Here is a 23,439-nt window from a genome sequence, read left to right as displayed (position 1 = left end):
TTCCTCCATAAATGTTACCTTTCAGAGTCAAATACTGCTTTCCTGTTACAGTTCAACTTTTTACTTAAAGGAAAATGTCTTTTATTCACAACTCACCATGCTATAATATGTGATTATTCTCCTTTTCATTTGTTTTGGTAGCCTTGTAAAGTCAATGAAGCATCATCATAATAAGAGTAGCTTATATTTATTCAGCATTTATTCGGTGCTAAGCATTTCACTAAGCACTTTACATGAGCTATGTCATTTAATTCCCACATAAAATTTATGATGTGTGTGATTTTATATCTATCTATCTAAGCTTAGAGAGGCAATTTTCCAACTGATATCGTATGGTCATGATAATAACACAGGAAGAGCCTTCTTCAGATTTTATATTCTTGGTTCTTTAAAGTTCTAAGTATTTATTAACACAATTAAATACCACATTTTGCATAATTCTGGAAACATGAAGTACCAGTGAAACACTTGTATTATCATATATAAAACAAACAGCACACATCGGGTTGTACTTAAATACTATCAAGTCACTGCAATAAGACCGCAAGAGTATTTCTTCTATATTGAATGGATGAAATATCAACTCTTACCTGATGATCATCAACACTTCATGTTGAAACTGACTGCTCCCATTTACAACTTACCGTAGACTTGGGTTTGGTTCCAAAATTGGCCCCTGGAGTGGAAGATGGTAGCTCAGTGGACTCGGTGTTAGAAGACAAATTTATTGGTGTCTGATTTACTGAAATGGTATCTGCTCCACTCTCAGATCCTGACTCCAGATCCTATTGAGAAAATGCATTTGTATGAAAGGCATGCACATGCTCTCTCCATGCCTTTCTCCCTGCACCTGCACCTTCCCACCTCTGCCTCCTCCTCACACACTGACACACTGACACACTGACACACTGACACACTGACACACTGACACACTGACATTGATGTGGCATCCATAACCTAACTGCTGAACCAAACCGGCCAGTGCACATATTTTGTAATAACAACTGCACTTTTCAAAGGGTCTGATTTTAGAGAGCAAATATTAGAGAAAGAGGTTAAAAACAACTTTGGTCATTTAAGAGCTGATTGTGAATAATTGGAAGGGGAGCTAGGTAGGGCATTGCAGTGAGTCAGGAGGTAGAAGCCAATAGATACCCCTTACTAACTGTGTGACCTTGAATAACTCACTTAACACCCTGCATGCAGCAGGGTCACCGTGATGTCAAATATAAAGATAGTTCTCATTTCTCATCACCTCACTCTCTTCTATGTTCCTATCAGACCTCCATCATGACACCTACCACAATGGACTAGAATTATTTAGCTCAAGTGTCTATCTAATGAACTATAAGATATTTGAGGGCAGAAATATGCTTTGTCATGTGCAATTTAATTCCCTCATTTGAAAATTGGTATAATAATAGCGTGCACTCATACAGTTTCATGAGGATTGAGCAAGATATATGCAAAGTGCATGTAACTGACACAATTTTCATTAAACATTATAAATATTGTTATTAGTAACTAGTACATATTGTGTAGATAAGATACTTGCTGAGTGAATACAAAGGCTGAGTGAATCTCTCCAAAGGCTGTGCATTTAATTGATCAACTGTTCTGTATATATTATACAGTAGCCTGAGAACATAGAGGAAAGATGGGGGTTAAGAGAATGCAGAAAGGAGGAAGTAAAGGCACTACTTATCACTCATAATTTTGATCTGAGAAAATTATGAGTTAAATATCTTTATGTCAAATCTTTCTACATATCAACTTTACCAATACCCATGTGGTCAAATATGATCTACTCTGCATCCCCATTCATTGGCTTTATGTTCTACAATTCCTTTGCTTCTTAGTATGCTCCAGCCATATTTGTTGTTTCTCAGTCCTTCTAGTACATGAGCTGGTTTCTACGGCAGGGACTATGTCCTTTCTTGTCCCTTACCCCAGCATTTCCCTTTGCTGTCTCTTTCTTATCACTCAGCTATCAGTTTGAATATCACTATCTCAGAGAAGCACCCTTTGACATTTCAAGCTAAACTATTTTCTTCCCTTAAACCTCTATAGCACATAATTCTCTATTTTACAAACTTATTAACTTGCTTATCTACCATATATCAATTATATCCATTTATTTTCTATGATCTATCTATGTATCTATCTATCATCTATGTATGTATGTATGTATGTATGTATCTATCTATCTATCATCAATTTATCTTTCTATCATCTCTTTGCACCTATCTGTCTACTTATCTGCCGTCTATCCAACTTCATCTCTTTTTCTAATCCATGTCTGTTTCCTTCTATTGGGATCTACTTATCATAAAAGCAGGTAATTTACATGTCTTGTTCACTGATACATCCTCAGATCTTAGAATTGTGCCTGCATCTAGAACATACTCATTAAATATTGTTTGATGAAAGAATAACTAGACTAACAAATAGCAATATTTAACCAAGGAGGTGAAAGATCTGTACACTGAAAACTATAAGACACTGATGAAAGAGATTTAAGACACAAATAAATGAAAAGATGCCCCATGATTTTGTATTAGAAGAATTAAAATCATGAAAATGGTCAGAGTACCCAAAGTGATCTACAGATTCAGTGCAATCTCTGTCAAGATTCCAAAAACATTTTTCATAGAAATAGGAAAAATAATTCTAAAAGTTGTTTGGAACCACAAAAGACCCTGAATAGCCAAAGTAATTTCAAGAAAGAAGAACAAAGCTGGTGGCATCACATGTCCTGATTTTAAGCCACATGACAAAGCCACAATAATTAAAGCTGTACGGTACTGGCATTTAAACAGACACATAGACCAGAGGAGCAGAATAGAGAGTCCAGAAATAAACACATGCATATATGGTCAACAAATATTTAACGAAGGAGCTAAGAATATTCAATGAGAAAAAAAAATCTTTTGAATAAATGCTTTTGGGAAAATTGGATATTCACATGTGAATGAATAAATTTGGACCCCTTCTTACTCCATTCACAAAAATTAACTCAAAATGAATTAAACACTTAAATGAAAGATCTGAAACTGTATATCTTCTAGAAGAGAACATAGCAAAAAAACTCCTTGACACTGGTCTTGGCAATAATTTTTGAATATAACACCAAAAGCACAAACAATAAAAGCAAAATCATAATGAATAAATGAATAAATAAATAAATAAATAAGACAATACCAAATTAAAAAGCTTCTGCACAGCAAAATAAACAATCACCACAATTAAAGGCAATCTAAAAAATCAAAATATTTGTAACCATATATTAGATAATGCATTAATATCCAAAATATAGAAGGAACTCTACAATTCAATAGCAAAAAAAAAAAAGTGGAGGACTTTAATAGACATTGTTTTCCCAAAAAAGACATAGGAATGGCTAACAGTACCTCAAAAAATGCTCAACATCACTAATTATCAGGAAAATGTAAAATCAAAACCACAATGAGATACCACTCACACCTATTAAAATGGCTATCACCAAAAAGGCCAGCGATAACACATGCTGATGGGACTTGGAGAAAAGGGAACCTTGTTCACTGTTAATGGGAATGTAAATTATTAGTGCAGCCACTATGGAAACAGTATGAAGTTTTCTCGAAAAGTTAAAAATAGAACTGTCATAGGATTCAGCAATTCCACTTCTGGGTATTTATTCAAATAAAACGAGATAACTGAAGATATAGCTGCATTCCTAAGTTCACTGCAGCTTTATACACAACAGCTAAGAAATGGAAACAACCTAAGTGCCCACTGATAGGTGAATGGATAAAGAAGATGTGGTGTACACACACACACACACACACACACATTTAAATATGTAGGCATATATATACACACATACACATAATGGAATACTATATATAAATAATGATATGTATGATAAACTATTATTTAGCCAAAGAAGAAACTCCTGTCTCTTTTGAGAACATGATAGAATTTGAAAGCATTATGCCATGAAATAAGTCAGTCAGAAGCACAAATACTGTATGATCTCACTTAAATGTGGAATCTGAAAAAAAGCCAAATTCATAGGACAGAATGGAATGGTGGTTGCCAAGGGTTGGGGGAGGAGGAATGGGCAGATATTAGTCAGAGGGTACAAATTTCCAGCCATACGATGTATAAGTTCTGGGGATCTAATATTCAGTACAGTGAGTATAGTTAACAATACTGTATTATATATTTAAAAGTTGCTAAGAGAATAGATTTTAAATGTTCTCAACACACAGAAACACACACACATGCAGACACACAATTATAATTATGAGGTGATGGCTGTGTTGACTAACCTTATTGTGGTAATCATTTTGCAATGTATAAGTGTGTCAAATTATCATGTTGTACATCTTAAGTGTACACAATGTTATGTGTCAGTTATATCTCAATAAGGCTGCAAAAAAGATAAGAAAAAAGTGGGCTACAAAAATAAAAAAGGAGTAAAAAAGACATATACAGCAATAATGAATATAAAAAGGAAACTACATTCTTTAATTTTGTGTGTGTGTGTGTGTAAAACACATAACCCTAACCAAATTTCTCATGTGATATCAGATCATCGGCCATCTATTCTTTTTTTGCATGGAAAAGACAACATTTTACCATACGAGAAATATGATTCATTCAAATTTCAAATTTCAAATTGAGCCAACATCAAATGAACAGTCATAAATAGCAGGTACTTTATAAACATCAAATGCATAGTTATAAATAGCATGTAATTTATAAGCCATTTACATTTGATCTTCATGAATATCAAAAATCATTTGCATTAATTTTACCTTCCTGTTTATAATTTTGATTAGGTAAATAACAGGGTAACTTTGTATCTTTCCAACAATACAATAATTCTAAGGTAAAATAATAAATACTTAAAAAATCTATCATTTATGTATTTTTACCTTTTAACAATACTTGACAGCTCTTCTCTGCCTTGATTTTCACCAACTCTATGTACAAGGTAATGTATCATTATCATTTGACAGAAGATGAAGTCAAGGCTTAAGGCAAGTGACTTGACCAAATTCACATTCTGTGGCAGAGCTGGCATTAAACTCAGATCTGTTTGACCCCAACTTGTTAGGCTCTATCAACACAGCTGCCTTTAAGTCTTTACCTCTACCATTATTTAAATAAATACATAGTTTCACCTTAAAGACATTCTTAAAGACTCCAGTCTATATTATTCTTTAAATATTTCATTATAAGTAGAACTCTCTCCAGCATTTTCTCATAAGTAATCTCGGTCTGAGATCACTGTTTCATTGGACATCTTGTCCTCCCTGCTCAGCTGTAAGTTCACTATGCAGAAGGAGGGTGTGGCAGAGGGAGTTTCTCTGAATCTGGGACAGTGCTTCTTGGTGGACAATCAAGGTCATGATCATTCTGTTATAACCCCTTTATTCCATGGCACAATTATCAAAAGTAATGGAAAGCGCCTGTGGAAAATATTTTGATGATGAAAGAATTTTAAAATTAGCTTTAAATACCAAGGAACCAAAATAAAAAACAAGGGATGACATAGAAAAAAACCATAGAGACCAAAAAGAAGTTGTGAGGGCTGTAGGATAGTTTTATTCATCTTTAGCCAGCATCTGGTATGAGTGAGTACATGGGAGAAGAAAAGGGAATTAACAAACACCAAGTTGTACTCTCTGCCAGATCTGTGCAATACATCTTACATACGTCCTTTCATTTGCTTTTCCCAACAAGCCATTTAGTAGGGAACAATATCTCCTTTTTCACACACTCGTGAAGGTGAGAAATTAAATAATTTTCTTGTGTCCTCAGATATTCAGCCGTGGAGTTGTCATTTGGACCTAGGCCTGTATATCCAACATTCATAATGTTACTACTGTATTATTTTGCCTATTCTAAGTATCTGTTGAACTGAAAATTTGGAAGTAGATCTTTATTTACAGAATGAACCCTTATTCAGCAATCATAGTGATATTCCATGAGATAGTGTATATAATATAAATCCAGTTTATACCTTAAAAGGAGGCAGGTGTAGATATAGGCAAATTAAAAATCATCATCCACATTTGCTCCTGTTTTTGTTTGTTTTTATTTATTGTTTTATTTATTTTTTATTTAAAATTTTTTTTCTTTATTGATTTTTAGAGAGAGAGGAAGGGAGAGAGAGAGAGAGAGATAGAACCATCAATGAGAGAGAACATTGATTCGCTGCCTCTTGCATGCCCTCCACTGGGGATCAGGCCCACAACTTGGGCGTGTGCCCTGGCCAGGACTCGAACTGGCAACCTCTTGGTGCATGGGTTGATGCTCAACCACTGAGCCACACCGGCTGGGCTTTGTTTATTTTTAACATTTAACAAGGAAGCATGTCTAACAGGTAAGGGCTATTTTATTCTCTGACATATGGAGTTGTATTTAGCAGAAATGTGGGCTGTGGCTTTTCTCCTAAATATTTGGGGATTGAGGAAAGTTCAATGTAGAAGGGAAAAAGGAGAGACTAAAGAGGTAGGGAGAGAGATTAACAATTCACACCGGACGATTTTAAAAAAGAAAATGTGTTCTATGCCTACATTAATAGCAAAGAAGTTCTAAGAAATACCTCCTACTGAAAAATAAGTGTTTTTTCTGGCTTTAAAAATGTTGATGAACATGAGTATGATACTTCGATGCATCCTTCATATGGTGTATAGGACACATAAACATCCCTTCCTCTTGGGCTTCGGATTACTTTCATTGCATTTCCTCCATATTGATACCTGTCCTACTAAAAACATGTGCAAGTGCTGGGGCAGCACCAGGGAAGAAGCCATGGACTCTGTCTGGGAAGACAGAGGAGATTTAGGGAAGACTTCGCTGTAAAGAAAATATTTGAGAGGGATCCAGAAGGATAAGAAAAAGATGATCTAGAAGGTTATAAAACAAAAACAAAAATGCCATTTCTACTGGCTCTCTGGGTTGAAGTATTTAATTTCATATTCACTATTATCATTTTTGCTCAAGTTACGAGATTTCCATTATAGTCAGCTAGAGAAAACAGTAAGGTGTAGTGGTTACATGACATGGCTCTAGATCGAGACTGGCTGGGTTTGTACCCTGCCTCCGGCACATGTAATTACTAACTTCTCTATGCTCTTACTCACTTAAAAATGTTGCTAACTTAGCCCTGGCTGGTTTGGCTCAGCGGTTAGAGTGTTGGCCTGTGGTCCAGAGAGACCCAGGTTTGGTTCCCGCTAGGGGCATGTGCCTTGGTTGCATGCAGTTTGTCCCCGACCCTGGTTGGGTCGTGCGGGTGGTGGCCACTTGATGTGTCCCTCTCACTCACTCTCTCTCTTCCTCCCACTCTATCTAAACAACGACAACAACAACAACAAAAAAGGAAAAATGTCCTCGGGATGAGGATAAAAAAAAAATTGCTAACTTATGCCCCAGGTGGTTTGGCTTAGTGGTTAGAGTGTTGGCCCACAGACTGGAGAGTCCTGGGTTTGGTTCCCACTAAGGGTATGTACCTCAGTTGTAGTTCGTCCCTGGCCCCAGATGGAGTCGTGTGGGTGGCAACCACTCTATGTGTCTCTCTCACGTCCATGTTTCTCTCTCTCTCTTCCTCCCTCTCTCCCTCCTGCTCTATCTGAAGATAAATGCAAAAATGTCCTCGGGTGAGGGGAAAAAAAAAGTTACTAACTTATGTAAAGGACATATAATAATTCTTAGTATATACTAAAGTTATTATTTTATTTTATTTGTTTATTTACTTAGAAATATTCTGTCCCACACTCAGAATGAGTCTTGAATAACTACAGAATCAATGTAGAACTATACCAATTAAAAGACTTGATACAGACTAGGTACTCAAATTTATATATAAGATTTTCTGCCCCTTTGACCTTAGGTAAATACATAATTTTTTGACTTAATGAGATCATTATTATATAGTGAAAGAAACATATTAATTGAAAAGAAATGCATGGCTTAATTATAAATACATCCTACCATCACATTTGCTAGATCTGCAAAAGTGAAGCCATTTAATATGGAGCTAATACTAAATATGTAAAGTGTATACTCAGTCTGGAATCTGTGTCTTTCAAATTTTGAGTGTCAGGATATCTGAGAAGTATATGTCTTATATAAAATTAATGCACAGTAGAATAAAATTCTCACCTCTGTCCTATTCCGTGTATTTCACGGCATTAATTTTAGAGTGTTTTCAAATTAATCTAAATTCTTTCTTATAGTATTCTGGATGGGTCCATCCATTCATTCATCTATCCATCTACCCATCCATCCATCCATCCATCCATTCATCCATCTTTGCAGCAAATATTTATTCGTCATCTTCTACATGCAATGCAAATGTGTAGGCACTGGGAATTAAATACTAAATAAGATAGACATAGCATTGCTAATGGTGTTTATAGCATATCATTGAGTACTGATAACTAGAGAAACAATCATATGAAGAGAATTTGATCACTAGGATAGTAACCATTTTCTTTTGAATCACACACTTCTCTTACAGACTCTGCATGAAACAGAAGTATTTGAGTGAGTTTCGTGGAACACTTTCCGGGGTACATATGGGTAGATGCTGCTGTTAGAGATGTTTCATTTGTAAGAGGGACGGTCTGAAGTAAGGAGATAACATGCTCATGGGGAAAGAAGTGGAAGGGGGAAGGCTCACAGGAACGTGCCGCCGCAGGTTGGTCGGTGTGCTGGATGGAGAGGAGCTGGTGCTGAGTGCGTTCTCAATGTCCTGGTCAAGCTGGTCCAGTTTCATGATGAGCAGCACCATCGAGTCCAGCCGCGCCCTATCCCGATCTTCTTTTATTTCCTGAGGAACAGAACATGTTGTTATGAATCTGAAAGGCCATTTCTTGGAAAGAATAAGAAGTGCCCTGTTCTTCAATGTGACAAAAAGGACACTGAATAATAGGCAGTCTTCTACTTCAGGGAAAGGGAAGTTCTGTTCTGTATCATCAATGGGCTCTTCACTGGGAAGACACTAACCCACTGCCAAGAAAGCATTTGACATGAATATTAAATACATATCTTCTGGAGCAACGCACAATAAAAAGGAAGTCTAACATCGATGAGCACTGATACATATTTACGACCTTCCAGTGAATTATTCTTGGGAAAAGTTATATATTACTCTTGTCACAGTACAAACCAATTACAACATAATAACTAAATTATTTGTGGTTAGACATTTAAGGATACATGTAAGGGGATATTTTTGGAAGAAATATAAATAAATAAATAAACATATTTCTGAATATAGTAAAAAATTGAAAAAGAATCAAATGAGGCAGGTTTTCAGTTTGTGTAATGGGCAGTTTCTGGTTTTGTTTTGTTTTTTTGTTGGTTTTTTTTTTTTTTTTTTTTTTTTTGCATTTGGGGTCATTTTCCAATGCTGCTTCTAGCTGTTCTTGTCAATATTGTTTTGCAACCTTCTTTTTCTTTCACAAACTTTTGAAAAAAGCCCACACAATTATATATTTTTTTTGTAAATTATGTTGGTTACTCATTCTGAATTCTCTATAAGATAGACATATATTTATGGAAATACTGTTGCTTATAGAAATAGCTCAAGTTTCTCATTTACCATATAGTTATTTGGGCATGACTGTTATTCTTGTGTATTCAAATCAAGTCAATTGACATCAGAAATCTTACAAATTCCTTGTGTGCTAGTAAGGTATCAGAGTTGGGTAGGGTATTGGTGACAAAACAAACGAACATATAATGAAAAGCACTGTAAGACTCTATTGAGGAATGTAATGGACCCAGGGAGAGCTCCTTTGAGGGGAATCATTATTCGTGACTCATGTTGCCATCTTCTCATCTTTTTTTTTTTACCTAGGTAAATCAGTTTAGAAAGGACCACCAGTGGCAACCTCAAAGGGAAAATATATCACAACAGAATCCAAAAGGGTATCGGTATTAGGGGGCAGGTTGGGGCCTTTGCTTAGGTGATGGTATAAGTAGTGAGATGAACGAAGTAACTATCTGAATCAGGTCTTTTGTTTTTGACATTTTTTTCTTTAATCTTCCTACATTTCCAAGCCAGCGTTAGGAGTAAACACAAAAGAATAAGGACTAGGGCAATTTCGTGGATTAATCTAATTCTGTAGGGGCCTCTGTACCTCAAACAGCTAGTACAGACTGTTACTATTACAGAGCATTATCTTTCAGATGTCAAATAATTGACTTACTAGATGAAGTTGGTCAAAGAATCATCAGGTAAGCTAATATTGGTTAAGTTAAACTTGTGCTTGATTAACAGACTCATGTCAAACTGGACGAGCTAGTACTCTTTCCACAAAGGCATTAATTTTGAGAATGAATTGAGAAATTTTTGTGTTATAGCAACTCCTTTAGAATACTATGCTGTGATTATTACTTCAATTTCTTTCCATTGTCCCCACTTCTGAAACACGTGAAGAGGCTCAGACAGAGAATTACAGAACTCTTGTCATCATAAAGTTTTAGTGTGTTTAAGAGGGTCCAGGATATATGCAAACAAACAGACCTGAACTTCACCATACGTCATATCCCTTACTGCTGTAGAAACTTGTCATATTCAAAAGAGCATTATTTGTAGTGAAATCCTGCTTATACCTTAAAATAGAGTCCCAGAAATAGTGGAGGTTATTCAGTTTAATTCTCTTCATGATAATCCAGAAAATAAAAAATTCTGACTGAATAGAAGACTCAAAGTTCCCTTAATTATTCCTCCAATGTGCTTGCTTGTATAATTTCCTTCTCTCTTAAACCAAAGTTGTTTGGAAAGATAATGTTCTTTGCATGTCTGCATTCGCATAAGTTTTTGTGTGATTTTCTTTTGTTTCCCAGTCGTAACATCCTCAAGCATGAATGTTATATTTTTCTACCTGGCAGACATAGAGTTAAGTTACACACTGCACATGCAAGGTGCTTTCAGGAATAATAATAAAACCAATAGGAACCAGTGAAATAACACCCCCCAAAGCCTTAGAAAACATATTTAGATATTTTTTAGCTACTAAATTGGACAAAGCAGTATATCCTGCAGCAGTAGTCTCAGAAACAATTTGTCTTTGAATTAACTGGATACTGAGATTGTGCCTCAAAAACACTTTTGAATTCATGGGCTAAACACCAAATGATTTCAAATGATCTTCCCAAAGAAATCAAATCAAACAGCCTTGGTCTACAATATTTTTTTTAGAGAAATAAGGCTATTGTTTTTGCTTTTCCTTCATGCTACTTTTCCTTAATCACCATTCATTATGTTCAGCCTGAAGTGTCAAGTACACAGGCCAGAATATGTTACATACATAGCCACTAAACTTCACCAAATAGAGTTGACTACAAATCAGATGCTATTGTCCTTGTTTTTAAAGCCCACGTATTAATAATTTGCGAAGTTCTAACCTTTCATATGTCCATAGCTAAACTCCAACAAATAGCTTATGCACTTGCAGATTTTGGCTACTTTAACTTCTACAGTGGAGTTTTCATGTCATGCTCTCATTATGGTCCATGAAGAGAAACTAACTTCGTGAGAAGCAAAGCTGCCTATTAATGAACTTCTCACTATTTCAGTAACTTAGCCCCCTAAATCAAGACCAAGATGCCACATTCTCTTCTCTCCTATCTTTGCTTCCTCCTCTCCTGTAGTCACAGCTGCTCCAGGCAACCACTATTAAAGGGATGCAATATTCATCAGTGAGTAGCATATACAATTGCTGCTTTCTTAAATATTATAGTCAACCATGAGAAGATGAACAATGAGAGTTAACATATTCATAAATAAGACACATGTATGAAGACATTAAAAAGGGTAATAAGATACGCAGTAACTGCGGGGTGGGGGAGTTTCCCACTTTGTATAGGGTAGTCCGAGTGCTTTCTGAGGATGTAGAGAATAGAAGGAGCTGGAGCTGGAGATGGAAATGAAGGGGTGGGGGGAGAGAGAGGAAGAACTCACAAAATAATGATCCATGCAAAATAAATAGTGAGTTTGGTGAATAAGATCAGAAAAAAAGGGTAGGGCGGCTGAGAGAGGGAAAGTGAGACAGTGAGTGAGTGCTAGGACTACATGGGGTTGACTACAAACAGGAGCCAAATTATATTCTGTCGTGAAGGTTACTGTAAAGAGGTCAATTTTATTCTTTGTGCAATGGGACACTGGCAGGATGCAAGCAAATGAATGATTTACTTTTTTTAAAAAAGTGTATTTTTAAAACTTTTAGAGTTGTCAGCACATATTGACAATTAAACATTTTTGGAACCTCATCATATTTTATATCCAGTCATGTCACATGACTAACACATGCTAAATAGTTCAATTCACCCTAAGATTATTCTTCCATTTCTAACCATAGGCCATTTTATGCTGAGTCTGAATTGGACCCACATTACAGGATAAGAAAGAACAGAGCCCCAATATTTTGAATAATTGTGAAAATAAGAAGTTATTGTTTTGGGAACCTATTTAGTAGAAGTTCGCAGTAGGGGGGCAGTAATATGTTGGTAAATGTATAGCAACTGGATCTCAAGTCCTGATTTGTAACGATTTCTGTGGTGTGAAGACTCCTATGGCCGATGTTCAGCTACTAATTTCACATCATTGAATGCAAAGTTGGAAGAGATGCACCTGTACTGAATTATTGCATTATATTTATTTAATGCATTTAATTCCCTTAAGTTTTGTTCTTGTTGCACAGGCAGAGTTCAGTATAAATTGTAGATTTCAACGTCGTGTTCTTCCGGAGAATTCTCTTTTTTTCTAGTAGTGCTTTCTTTATCTGTCTTCCTTGCTATCCATTATTTATGTTTGTAGAATTTCTTAAAATTCATTATAATAAACTTTTTATATTTGTATTTTTACTTATGTAAGTCAAAATTTGTTTCTTTAGGTTGCTCATTTTGTCACTTGGATACTTGATTCAACACTTAAGACTTTAGAAATCTAATCGTCCAGGACACCAGTTATCGGTTCCAGTGTCCTGACTTTGCAGGTGAAGGAAGTGGATTCCAGAGGGTTAGGATCACTCCTCTATTGACAAATTGATTAGACCAGAGCCCAGTTGTCCCCACTCCCTGTCCTGGTTTTCTTCAGTACTCCTTTCTGCTTTACTTTTGTGGATACAATTTTTAATTTAATAGACATTTAAGCTTCATTTATGCTCTCTTCAACCTGGTTCCCATTCCTTCCAAAACCTGTTTCAGAAGAACACCAATGACCACAATTAATTGCAAAATCCCTTTGAAACATCTAGTCTAATACTTAACAATTATTCAAGATATGTTTATTGCCCATCTGCCATGTGCTATGTATTATTCTCTAGGAAGCAACCCATTTCATATTTGTACTATTATACTTTTTAGAAATGTTATAAAGTCAAATTCTGCCTTCCTCTAACTCCCCAGAAATTCCTCCCTCCAGAACCACATAGTATAAGTAAGGTCTGTTTCATGAAATAGCCTTTCAAATATTTGAAAAACTATGTTACATCCACTTTTTCCTATTCTAGGTGAATCATCTTCAGTTACTTTGATGACTTTGCCTATGACATGTTTCCAAATCCTCATTAGCTTTGTTAACTCTTCTCTGGATATGACATAATTCTGTCAATGACCCAAGTAATGTTTGGTGCCCAGATTTAATATATTACTCTATGTGTTCTCTGACCAAGGCAGAGTAGGCAAGTACCTCCCCATGTGGTACACCCTCTTTAATGAAGACTAAGAATTAAGTGCCTGTTTAGAACATGAACAGGCTATTCTCACTGGGAGAGCCACAATCTGCTTTTTAAATAAAGAAACCATATTTAGCGGACTATGAGTTGACCTTGAGTCAATGGTGTGATATATGTCTCCTTTTCCCAATATGTGCCTGTATACTGTTAAGAACAGAAACATCCTGTTGTCTCGAGACTGTAGCCAGCTGTTGTCAAGGTATAGATAATATATATAGCTGCTGTGGGAAAAATGTCCAGTGTGTCTGTTTCAGACCCAAGTCAGTGGATACTTAGCCAAATTAGGAGAGAAGCTTCTATTCAAATTGATTTGTTGTCAAAACCCTAATATGGTCCAGCCACATGGTGTTCATTGGGAGATCTGAAATATGCTCCTTATTTACTCCCAACAGCTATTGGGTCCCTGGGCAGTGAAGTCACTTTGATCACAATGGTTCTGGGGGAGAGGGAAACAGGGTTTTTAGGAGCTCGTTCCCTCCAGGAAGCCTATGATTGAAGTCCTCTGAGCAGAAGCCTCTACTCCCCTCCTTTCCTTACATCTGGGAGGATAACTCCAACCCTCCTCTTTCTTCAGATGCTCTTTCTTGAACAACACAGAACACAGCACACACAGGGAGTGGTGAGGAGGTGCAAACTGCTGGGAATTTTACAGACCAGCAAAAAGGGTGCCTCCTCTAGAGGCACACAGGCTCTGTCTTCTTAATCTGAAGCATTCGGAAGAAACCAAAAAAATTCAGTAAAATACCTAGATGCTTCCAAGGAGTGGATATTTGGCTCAGCAAATAACAGCGTTGCCTAAATGTTCTGCTTGTCAATGAGTTGTGGCATCACAGAGACAGCCTTAATAAATTAAAGGCCAGGCTAGGAATAGAACTAGGACTTCCTGATTCATAATCCAAGGTTCTGGCTCCCACACTGTCTTTGATTCCATATGCATCCTACTGGCTATTCTGGGCTGGTAAAGCTCCTTGTTCACCCGTAAAAGAAAGGGACCTTTTAGCAAAAGACTTGGCTCAATTTCTTCCTGAATTATTTGATCTGCAGCCAGCTGGACTAGTATGAAATCTCATATTAGTGTTATACATTTTATTTGACAATAAATTCCTCATTCTAGACTTTCTTTTCTTAAAATAATATCCTGCCTAAAGAACCAGAAATTTATTTACTCTTTTTTTTTCTTCTTCACAGGCAATAAAGATTTTCATCTGAATTGATCAGAAGATAGAGATACTATAATTATCTGATGGCAGAATTTCCAGGCATGTTAAATAAAGTCGGCTTTAATTTTTATTCTCCTGCATTTCAAGTTGCAACTTATGTAGAATGGGAAGTTAAAAAAAACACCAAACCAGCAACTATTTCCTGTTTTTCATATATAATCTGTTCAACCACAAAATCTTTGTACATTATCTTTAATTAATAACATGTGCCAATATCATTTTAATATTAGGTGGTGAAGAGTGATAAGTAACATCCTCATCTGAGTTTGCTACAAGACTGTTTAAACTGAAATGAACATGGTGGCTTTCTATGAAATGTTCTTATTCACTGCCTATTTATCTCTTCCCATTTATAAGGCATGGGAAGAAAACAGATCTCTCCTTTGCTTGATTTTTAAACTCCAAGGAGATTTCAGATGGAGCATTTCTGAGCTGGAATTTTGTAAATTGCCTAAGAGTCTTCTGAGTAGTTTCAAAGGACATTTATGCAGCTGGTCCTAAAGAGAGCTCAGAAGTAGCAGGTGTGAACCAGGCAGAGACTTGTGTGGGCCGCTGTTCCTCTCTGTCCCAGGGAAATCTGAGGATGACTTCCTCCACTGGCTTCAAAGGTCCATTTTTGGGGACTGGGATATAATTTGTTCCCAAATAATATGGTATGCATTCTGAAACCAGTCTTCACTTTACATGCTAAAGGTAGAGACTGGCATTTAGGGTTCCTTAATGCATAGACACAAAGTAAACTTGTTCTGTATCATAATTCTGACACGCCAGCAGTGGGCTTTTTGTTTGTTTGTTTGTTTGCAATTCTCAGTAGTTGGTTGCTTGGTAGTAAAGGAGACAGGACTTTTCCTGGTTTGAAAACATAAGAAAAAACATCTATTTAACGTTGAAATTCTATAAAATGTTTTCAGGAATATTATGGTCTTTCCTTAGGTGTGAATAACAAAGATATACTATAAAATTTAGCCCCCTTCCCAAAGTGACTTAAATTAGAAAAAAATGTTTTATATTGACTTGGCTTTTGTCTGCTTATCTAATTTCATATCTTATTACTCTCCCTGATCTTGCCCCGTGTTCCTCAAATGTCAGCTTATCCCAAGGACCACCATATATTTCCTGATATTTTTCTTCAATTAGACTCACCTTTTTACAGTTAAAAATGCATTTAAATATACAAATGCTGTATAGATAAACTTATATTTTTCTGATGTAGATAAAACTACAAAATTATCAAAATAAAAAAATCCTTCTACTGTTTGATGTAATCTCCCATAAACCATACTATGTTTTAGAAAATGTTCTGCTAAAGAACAGAACTTCCTTTGACTTTGCAGATATTCTATGTTCTCTCTCATTTGCATTTAGGATTGACAGATTTAGAAAATAAAAGTATAGAATACTCAATTAAATTTATATTTTAGAAAAGTAAAAAACAGATTTTGGGTATATGTACGAAATATTGAATGGAACAATATTGCATGCGACATACTTATACTGAACCATTTTGTTGTTGTTGTATATCTGAAATTCAAATGTAAATGGGAATCTTGTGTTTCCTGAAAACTCTATTTTTGACCCATTTAATAATACTCCTTTGGCTTAACACACTTCTTCCCTGCCTGAGGATGTCAGAGGAAACCCTTAGTTTCAAGTACAATGTCACTTCAATAGAGGTCTTTGACAGGGTTGTTCCCTTGAATGAATTGCCACTTAAGTTTAGTTATACAACTTCAATGAATGAAAATTTTCTTTTTTTAGTATCTTATTTAGGGTTATAATCCTAAGAAAATCTAAGACTTGCTATTTTGATTTTTTTCAAAATGACAAAATAAATTGTGAAAAATACATGAGGCTGCTCTTGTAATTTTTCTAGAATTGCAAATGTACTTAATGATTTGTACTAAATATTCTGTGGATGAGTAAGTTTATAGTAAATTTTTGCCACTTGTATATTTTTTTCACTACTATCATGTGAGGTATGTCTATAGCTTTTTAAACATTAATGAAGAGGGGGGACTATTTTTATGTGGACCAACACTTTTATTTTTTTCTAATAAAATAATTACTTTAGCAAGTTGAAGACTTTTCCAACTCTGCAAACAGAGTTATTTACAGAATTGAAAAATCTAGGTCTCCTGATTCAATCTATCTTTGCTTCTTTTTACCCAATTAGTACTACAAGGAACTTTCTTCAACTCTACTAGTGACCCAAAAGGATAGATTTCCCATACAAATTTACATGCATTGAGAGATCTGGGCTAAGTACGTAAGATTTAAAAAAAAAAAGGCTTAGTCACATAAGGGTGGCATCTTGTTATTGTTATTAATCTACAAATTTAGAAGATAAAATCATCATAGCATTAATTATTTGTTCCTTTCCTCCTCCTCACCCCACTCCCTTCATCCTTCCTTTTTCTCTTCACTCTTTCTCTTTTTCTCTTTCACCCTCTCTTTCTTCTTCCCTCCACTCCTTCCCTCCCTCTCTCTCTTCCTTTATCTCTCTGTCAACAGTCAAATCCATCAGTGGTTCTCAAATGTTCATGTGCACCAGAATCATCTGAAGAACTTGTTAAAACACAGACAGCTGATGGCTGATGACTTCGTAGGTCTTTGATGCAGACAGGGAATTTGCATTTTCAGCAAGTTCCCAGGTAATGCTGCCATTGCTGCTGCTGGGACCACATTTTGAGAGCCTCTGGACCACATGCTAGAGCAACAGTTCTCAACAGTGGCTGATTAGAAGTGTGCTTGTATAGCTTTGAAACTTTCACATGCGAAGGCTCCACCCACCAAATTCTGATTCAGTAAGTATAGGGTGGGGCCAAGCTAGTGTTGTTTTTAAAAAGTTCCACAGATGTATTCAAAGCATAGACAGAGTTAAGGAACACTGAAATAGATTACAGAGAACACCATTTCATGATTTCTGACAAAAATTGGGACAATGGGAATTAGATTCTCACTTAGAGTAATTCACAATAAGAAATCTATCAATCCCTTACATTAACAGATTAATGGAAGAAGAATATAATAAACTCTGATGTACTTACCAGTTTTGAAATTATCAATATTTTGTCAACTTTGTTTTTATACATATTCCTTTCTACTTAAAAAGATAGTATTTTAGGCAATTCCCAGATATCATATTTCATCTACAAATATTTCAGTATGATAAATTTATTTTAAAATTCTTTTGCAAGAGGAAAGGAGTATTAATTATAAAAATCTTAAAAACAAAAAATTCAAGCATTCTGTGGAACATGACACTGTATAAAAATTTATAAATGTAAAGACTGATAAAAGGTAAAAGGCAATTGACAAACTGAGAGGAAATATTTAGAGCACATATAATAAAGATTTAAGAAATTATAAAAAGAGGTCCCAGTTTGATTCCTGTCCAGGATGTGGGCTTGATCCCCATTAGGGGGTGTGCAGGAGGCAGCCAATAGATGTTTCTCTCACATTGATGTTTCTATCTCTGTCTCCCATCTTCTCTGTCTAAAAATCAATAAAAACATATATTTTTAAAAAAGTCTATTCATATAAGAAGAATTACTAATGATTTAAAGCCCTAAACACTACTGGTAATCAAAGCAATACAAATTAAACAAAGAATGAGAATTATTATTTTTTCATTGATCAGATTATCACACATACAAAACAAAAACAAAAAAACCATCTTGACCATACTCAGGATTGACAATGTCACTGGAAATATAACTTTTCTCCTTTCTTGGAGGACAATTTGGTAGTCTTTATGAAGGACATACCCTTCAACTTGCCATTCTAATTTTAGATCTTTACCCTAGAAAATGACTTGCATTCATACAAAAATTAGTGTGCCTGATACTATTCATTGAAGTATTATTTTCCTAGTGTCCAAAGAACTAAAAATAACCTATGTGGCCATCGGCAGAAAAGTGTTTCATTTAATGTCATAGTACTATGAGTCTTTGGGTCACTACACAGTAGTTGCAAATATGAGGTAGATTTACATGGCTGACAGAGCCATGAGTAGCCTATTCTGCGTTTCAATGCAAGGTAGAGAAGTGTGCCCCTTTGGAGGGGTGCAGCCCCATGCCAGGGTTCACGCCTGATCAATAATACACAGGTTGCTCATCATTTTCTACTTAGGACTTTAGTTTGGTTTCCTTGTGCAGGGCACAACCTACACGACTGTACTTGGGTTCCTGCTACTCATAGAAAAAGTGCTGCATGAGGGCTTGTTACATGGAAAAAGAAAGGTTAAGAACAATACCCTATAGTGTGAAACTCCTTAGGTACCAAATAAACACCATATATGCATACACATACAGAGCAAAATCTTGTATTTCTTTCCGTATTTTTATATGCATATATACAGAAGCCTACACACACACACACACACACACACACACACACACACACACACACAAGATCGGGAAGGATACCCATCCTTGGGGGTTTTAAAAATATGGGGAAAACAATCAATGACAATTAAATTCCAGGATGTATATAATTTACTTGTAGCATAAATATTTCTATCACTGATCTTTTTTTTTTTGTGATAACTAATTAAAAAAGAATAACTAGTAATAGCTCCTTTATATTATTAGGTATTTCATGCACATATATTTTTAAAAATTCACATGAGAAGAGATGGGGGCACATGCTTCTTTGCAACCACTAAAGTATCTAGCACAAGGAACACACACAGCAGAACTCAAAAGTATCTTTTGATTAATTAACAATTAGTTAATGTACTAAGACCCAATCTTTAGTGAGCATCAAGATAGTATTGTCAAACTCTAAAAGTCAAAGTTTCTAGAGAAAAAAATGCAGAAACAGCTATTATGAGAACTTTTTTCTTTTTAATTGTAGAGAACTTTTAAACTCACTGATTAGAAAATGTGTTGGCAGGAGAGCGGTTCATTGTTTGTGTCCTTACGAGACTTACTCAAAACTCTACGTCTTTGTGGTATAATATTTCTGAGGGAAAGGGACATTTGAAAAATAGCTTTTTGCTTCCAAAATATTGAGGTTACTCATCCTCTAATTCCCTGAGATCATTAAGACCTGTTTGTTTGCCTTTCTCTTGTGCATAAGGAAACCAAACAATGCCTTCTTCTTTCCCAATGTGGTCATAACTCTTAACCCAAATTTCTGCCTAGGGAATCTAGCACACTGAAGAAAAAATGTTTCTTATCTATATATCTAGTTTGTTCTCCATAAAACTATGACATCATAAAAGGGACTCAAAAGTTTATATGGTTTTCATTCAAATGGTCAAATTCGATAATGTATGAGTCTCCTGTGGAGTTGACTTGTACCTATTTCCTATAATTAGTAATTTTTGTGCTGTTATTCATACAGACACAAATAAGCACAAATAAAAGTGTGGCTGCTAAGGCTTATGAGTTAGAGGCCTTAAAATAATATTAAATAGCATTTAAAAATGGGATTCAGGCGCTTAAAAATTATGGTTTGAAGTGTATATATAGAATACATATTGAATGAGGGTTGAACAAATGATTGAAATAATGTTCTGTGTTTTCAGAAGGTGGGGTTTGGGACAATACAGTATCACTCTTCTCAGAAACCCAAGGCAGATGAAATAATACTTAGTGAAAACATTCTATTTTCATGGTAAAGTCACGAAACAAACAGTCCAAAAAGTAGTAACTTAGAGCTGGAAAAGACTTTAAGTATTGTGCAGTTTTTTTACTAATAAAAAATTGTCTAAGATTAGTAATACCAAGAAACAATTGGCATCCTAGATTTTGACTGCAGAAGAGGGTACCTGGAAAGAAGGTTAAAATATATCCTGGAAAACTACACAGGACTACTGCACACCTGAGTTGCTGGATGGGTATTTTGGGTACTGTACATCTCTTCATTTTGAATGTTTACGTTACTCTTGGCCCATCAGCAAATTTACTAATTTCTCTTTCTTTAGTCCTGGTTTCTGGGAGGGGGCTGTATAAACTGTTTTTTCCATATTTATTGAGCAACTATTATATAGATAACACTGTGTTGTGAACAAGAGATCAAACAAATCCTCTCTTCTTCCAAGGATTTTATATCACATTTAGTAGACCGACATGCAAACAACCAAAATTAAATGGAATGAGTTTGCATTTAGTGTAAGAACAAAATCCTATTAAAACTAGATAAAACAACAACAACAACAACAAAACAATCAAAAATAGAAGAGATTCTGCTTAGGTGAAATGGGGTCTGCTTCGCAGAGAAGACAAACCGAGCTGAGCAAGACGGGGGAGACTGGAAGGCATGGATGTGCAAGGTGTACTGGGAATATAAGAGGACATAAAAAAATGGAAAAAATAGCTTTGCACTGTGATTGAGTTGAAGAGTCGTGTGAGACTAGCTCTGGCTCAAGTGTTGTGCAAAGCACAATGAAAGACGTAAACGAACATGTCAAGAGTTGTACATGACATTGAACTGCATCCGTTTGCCTTGCCCCCTAAGCTTTCCATGCATGTTATCTTTCTACTTTTCCTCTTCGCCCACCAACTCCCCTTTTCCAGATCTTCATTACACTGTTTTTATGAGGAAAATAATCATATCTTTGAAAAACATATTGAAAGTGGGGAAAGAAAATGCACCCTTTTTGCTCTCTTTGCAATTCTTATTCCTTGACAGGGTCACTGTATGGAGTCCTTGGTGACAGTATTTCCCCTATTTGTTTCATTGTGAACCTGAACTTGCCATTGAAATGAGTTGCAGAAGTAGGTATGTTTCACAAGCTGGTGAGGAGGGTCCTCTGTGAGGTCGATAAAGTTCCACCTCACTGTTCTTTGTGACTAACAGCTGAGTCTTAGTATAAAGCATCCATGATGGTATATATTTTTACACATATCAAGTTGCAACACACCTTTGAAGCATTCTGTGACTATTTAATCAGAAATGGCATTTCCACACAATTTCTGCTTTGGTGTGTGCCATTATTCAATTGAAGAAAATTCTATTCCAATTTTATTCAACAACAGATGTTTGCTGATGACTAGAAGGTCAAATACATAAGAAAACATAGATTTTTAGTAAACCTGTCACTATTACGAATAAGATAATTTGAAGTACATGTTCTTCTACTGAGAGCTGGTTAAAGGCGGGACTGATGGTTTTATTCTAAATGTCTCCTTGTGGATTGAAAGCATTGATCCATTACAGAGAAAGTCCAGCCAAGGGGAAAACAGGAAGTATGACCTCCTTATTTTTATGATTCTGTTATAACCCAAATATAAGTTTTACTATGAAAAAGTTAAGAAGCGAATTTAAAAAAAAATCCTAAGAATTGTCTTTGTTCCATTAATAGGATTTTAAGGGGACATTTTTTAATATTATTGAAAATAGGAACAGCAATACTTCCATCAGACAGTCCTCTTGAACTCTGGAAATTAAAATAGAGCAAAGTAACTCACTGTCCTACCTGGGAGGAAAGAAAAATAACAGTAACGCTTAAAAAAAAAATCAGATCTCTGTTATTTGCCTTAAGATATTTTTTTGTGCTCTTGGTAAAAAAATAGCTACTTGATAGAAGTGACCTGCTTTGAGCAAGTATTTACAACAAACAACCTCTGCATTTACTAACATGATGCACCAGTGCAAACTGGACATAAATGGCCATAAATACGATGGATATGCATTAATTGCTAAATTTTGTGAGAGACCGAGCAGTGAGATTCCATGAGTCCTCTCACGTGCCATATCTCTTGGAACGTTGTTTGAAAAGACCTCCAGGACTGTAGGATGCGCTTCTCTTTCGGAGTTCCTAGAACACAACGTGCAGCGGAGAACAAGCCTTGGAAGAAAGGGTCATTATCTCCAAGGGGAACATGTGAGTGCCACAGATGCGCAAATCAAGCTGCTGTTTCCCACACACTCCCAGCTCCTCTTGAGCACAGGAAGGGAAAGAAAAATCCTCTAAAAAATTAACCACATGTTAGTATTGAAATGTTGCCAGGAACACAGACAGCCCTAGAGGGCTTGTTTCAAATCAATGTTGACGGAACCGTGCGGTGGGTCAAGAGAATGGCACATCTTGCTCCCAGAGTTCACAGGACTGAGTATTTTCCTTCTGCCAAAGAGGAAAACTCAGGAAACAAACAAACAGCAGTGGGAATGATACCAGCAACACTAACAGTCTGACATTTTTAGATTAATGTACAGTGCGACAGTGGTTCACTCTCTCAATCACGCTCTCATTTAATGAAAACCCTGGGAGGCAGAGGGGCTGTGTGTCGGCAGAAGGCTACATGGGGTATTGCAAAACCTCCTGGTGAATGAAACTGTTACATTTTGCTGACATTTTTAAAGTATTGGGTCACAAACAATATTATACCATTTTGTAGCAAAAATGTGTTTCATGATCATGGCCAAACGCATTGTAGTTTAATGCATATAAAGCAAAAACAACCTATCCCCACAAAAGAAACCACCTGAAAACTATTTTTCTTCCTTTTTTAAATAGACAGCTTGAT

At 35.8% G+C, this 23,439-nt stretch overlaps 1 protein-coding gene across 1 annotated transcript in view; it reads right to left on the bottom strand.

The window, feature by feature from the left end:
- Positions 1 to 23,439, bottom strand: part of DLC1 (DLC1 Rho GTPase activating protein) — a 390,131-nt gene that overhangs the window by 290,742 nt on the left and 75,950 nt on the right. Inside the window, exons 3-4 of the mRNA XM_036250146.1 lie at positions 8,678 to 8,827; positions 645 to 785 (exon numbers count right to left, since the gene is read on the bottom strand). Coding sequence (XP_036106039.1) covers positions 645 to 785; positions 8,678 to 8,827 — 291 coding nt within the window. The remainder of the gene's footprint in view (positions 1 to 644; positions 786 to 8,677; positions 8,828 to 23,439) is intronic.

This window comes from Molossus molossus, unplaced genomic scaffold, assembly GCF_014108415.1.
Source record: "Molossus molossus isolate mMolMol1 unplaced genomic scaffold, mMolMol1.p scaffold_m16_p_9, whole genome shotgun sequence".
Taxonomy (NCBI): Eukaryota; Metazoa; Chordata; class Mammalia; order Chiroptera; family Molossidae; genus Molossus; species Molossus molossus.
The sequence above is the reverse complement of the archived record's forward strand: the minus strand, read 5'-3'. Positions and strand labels throughout refer to the sequence as shown.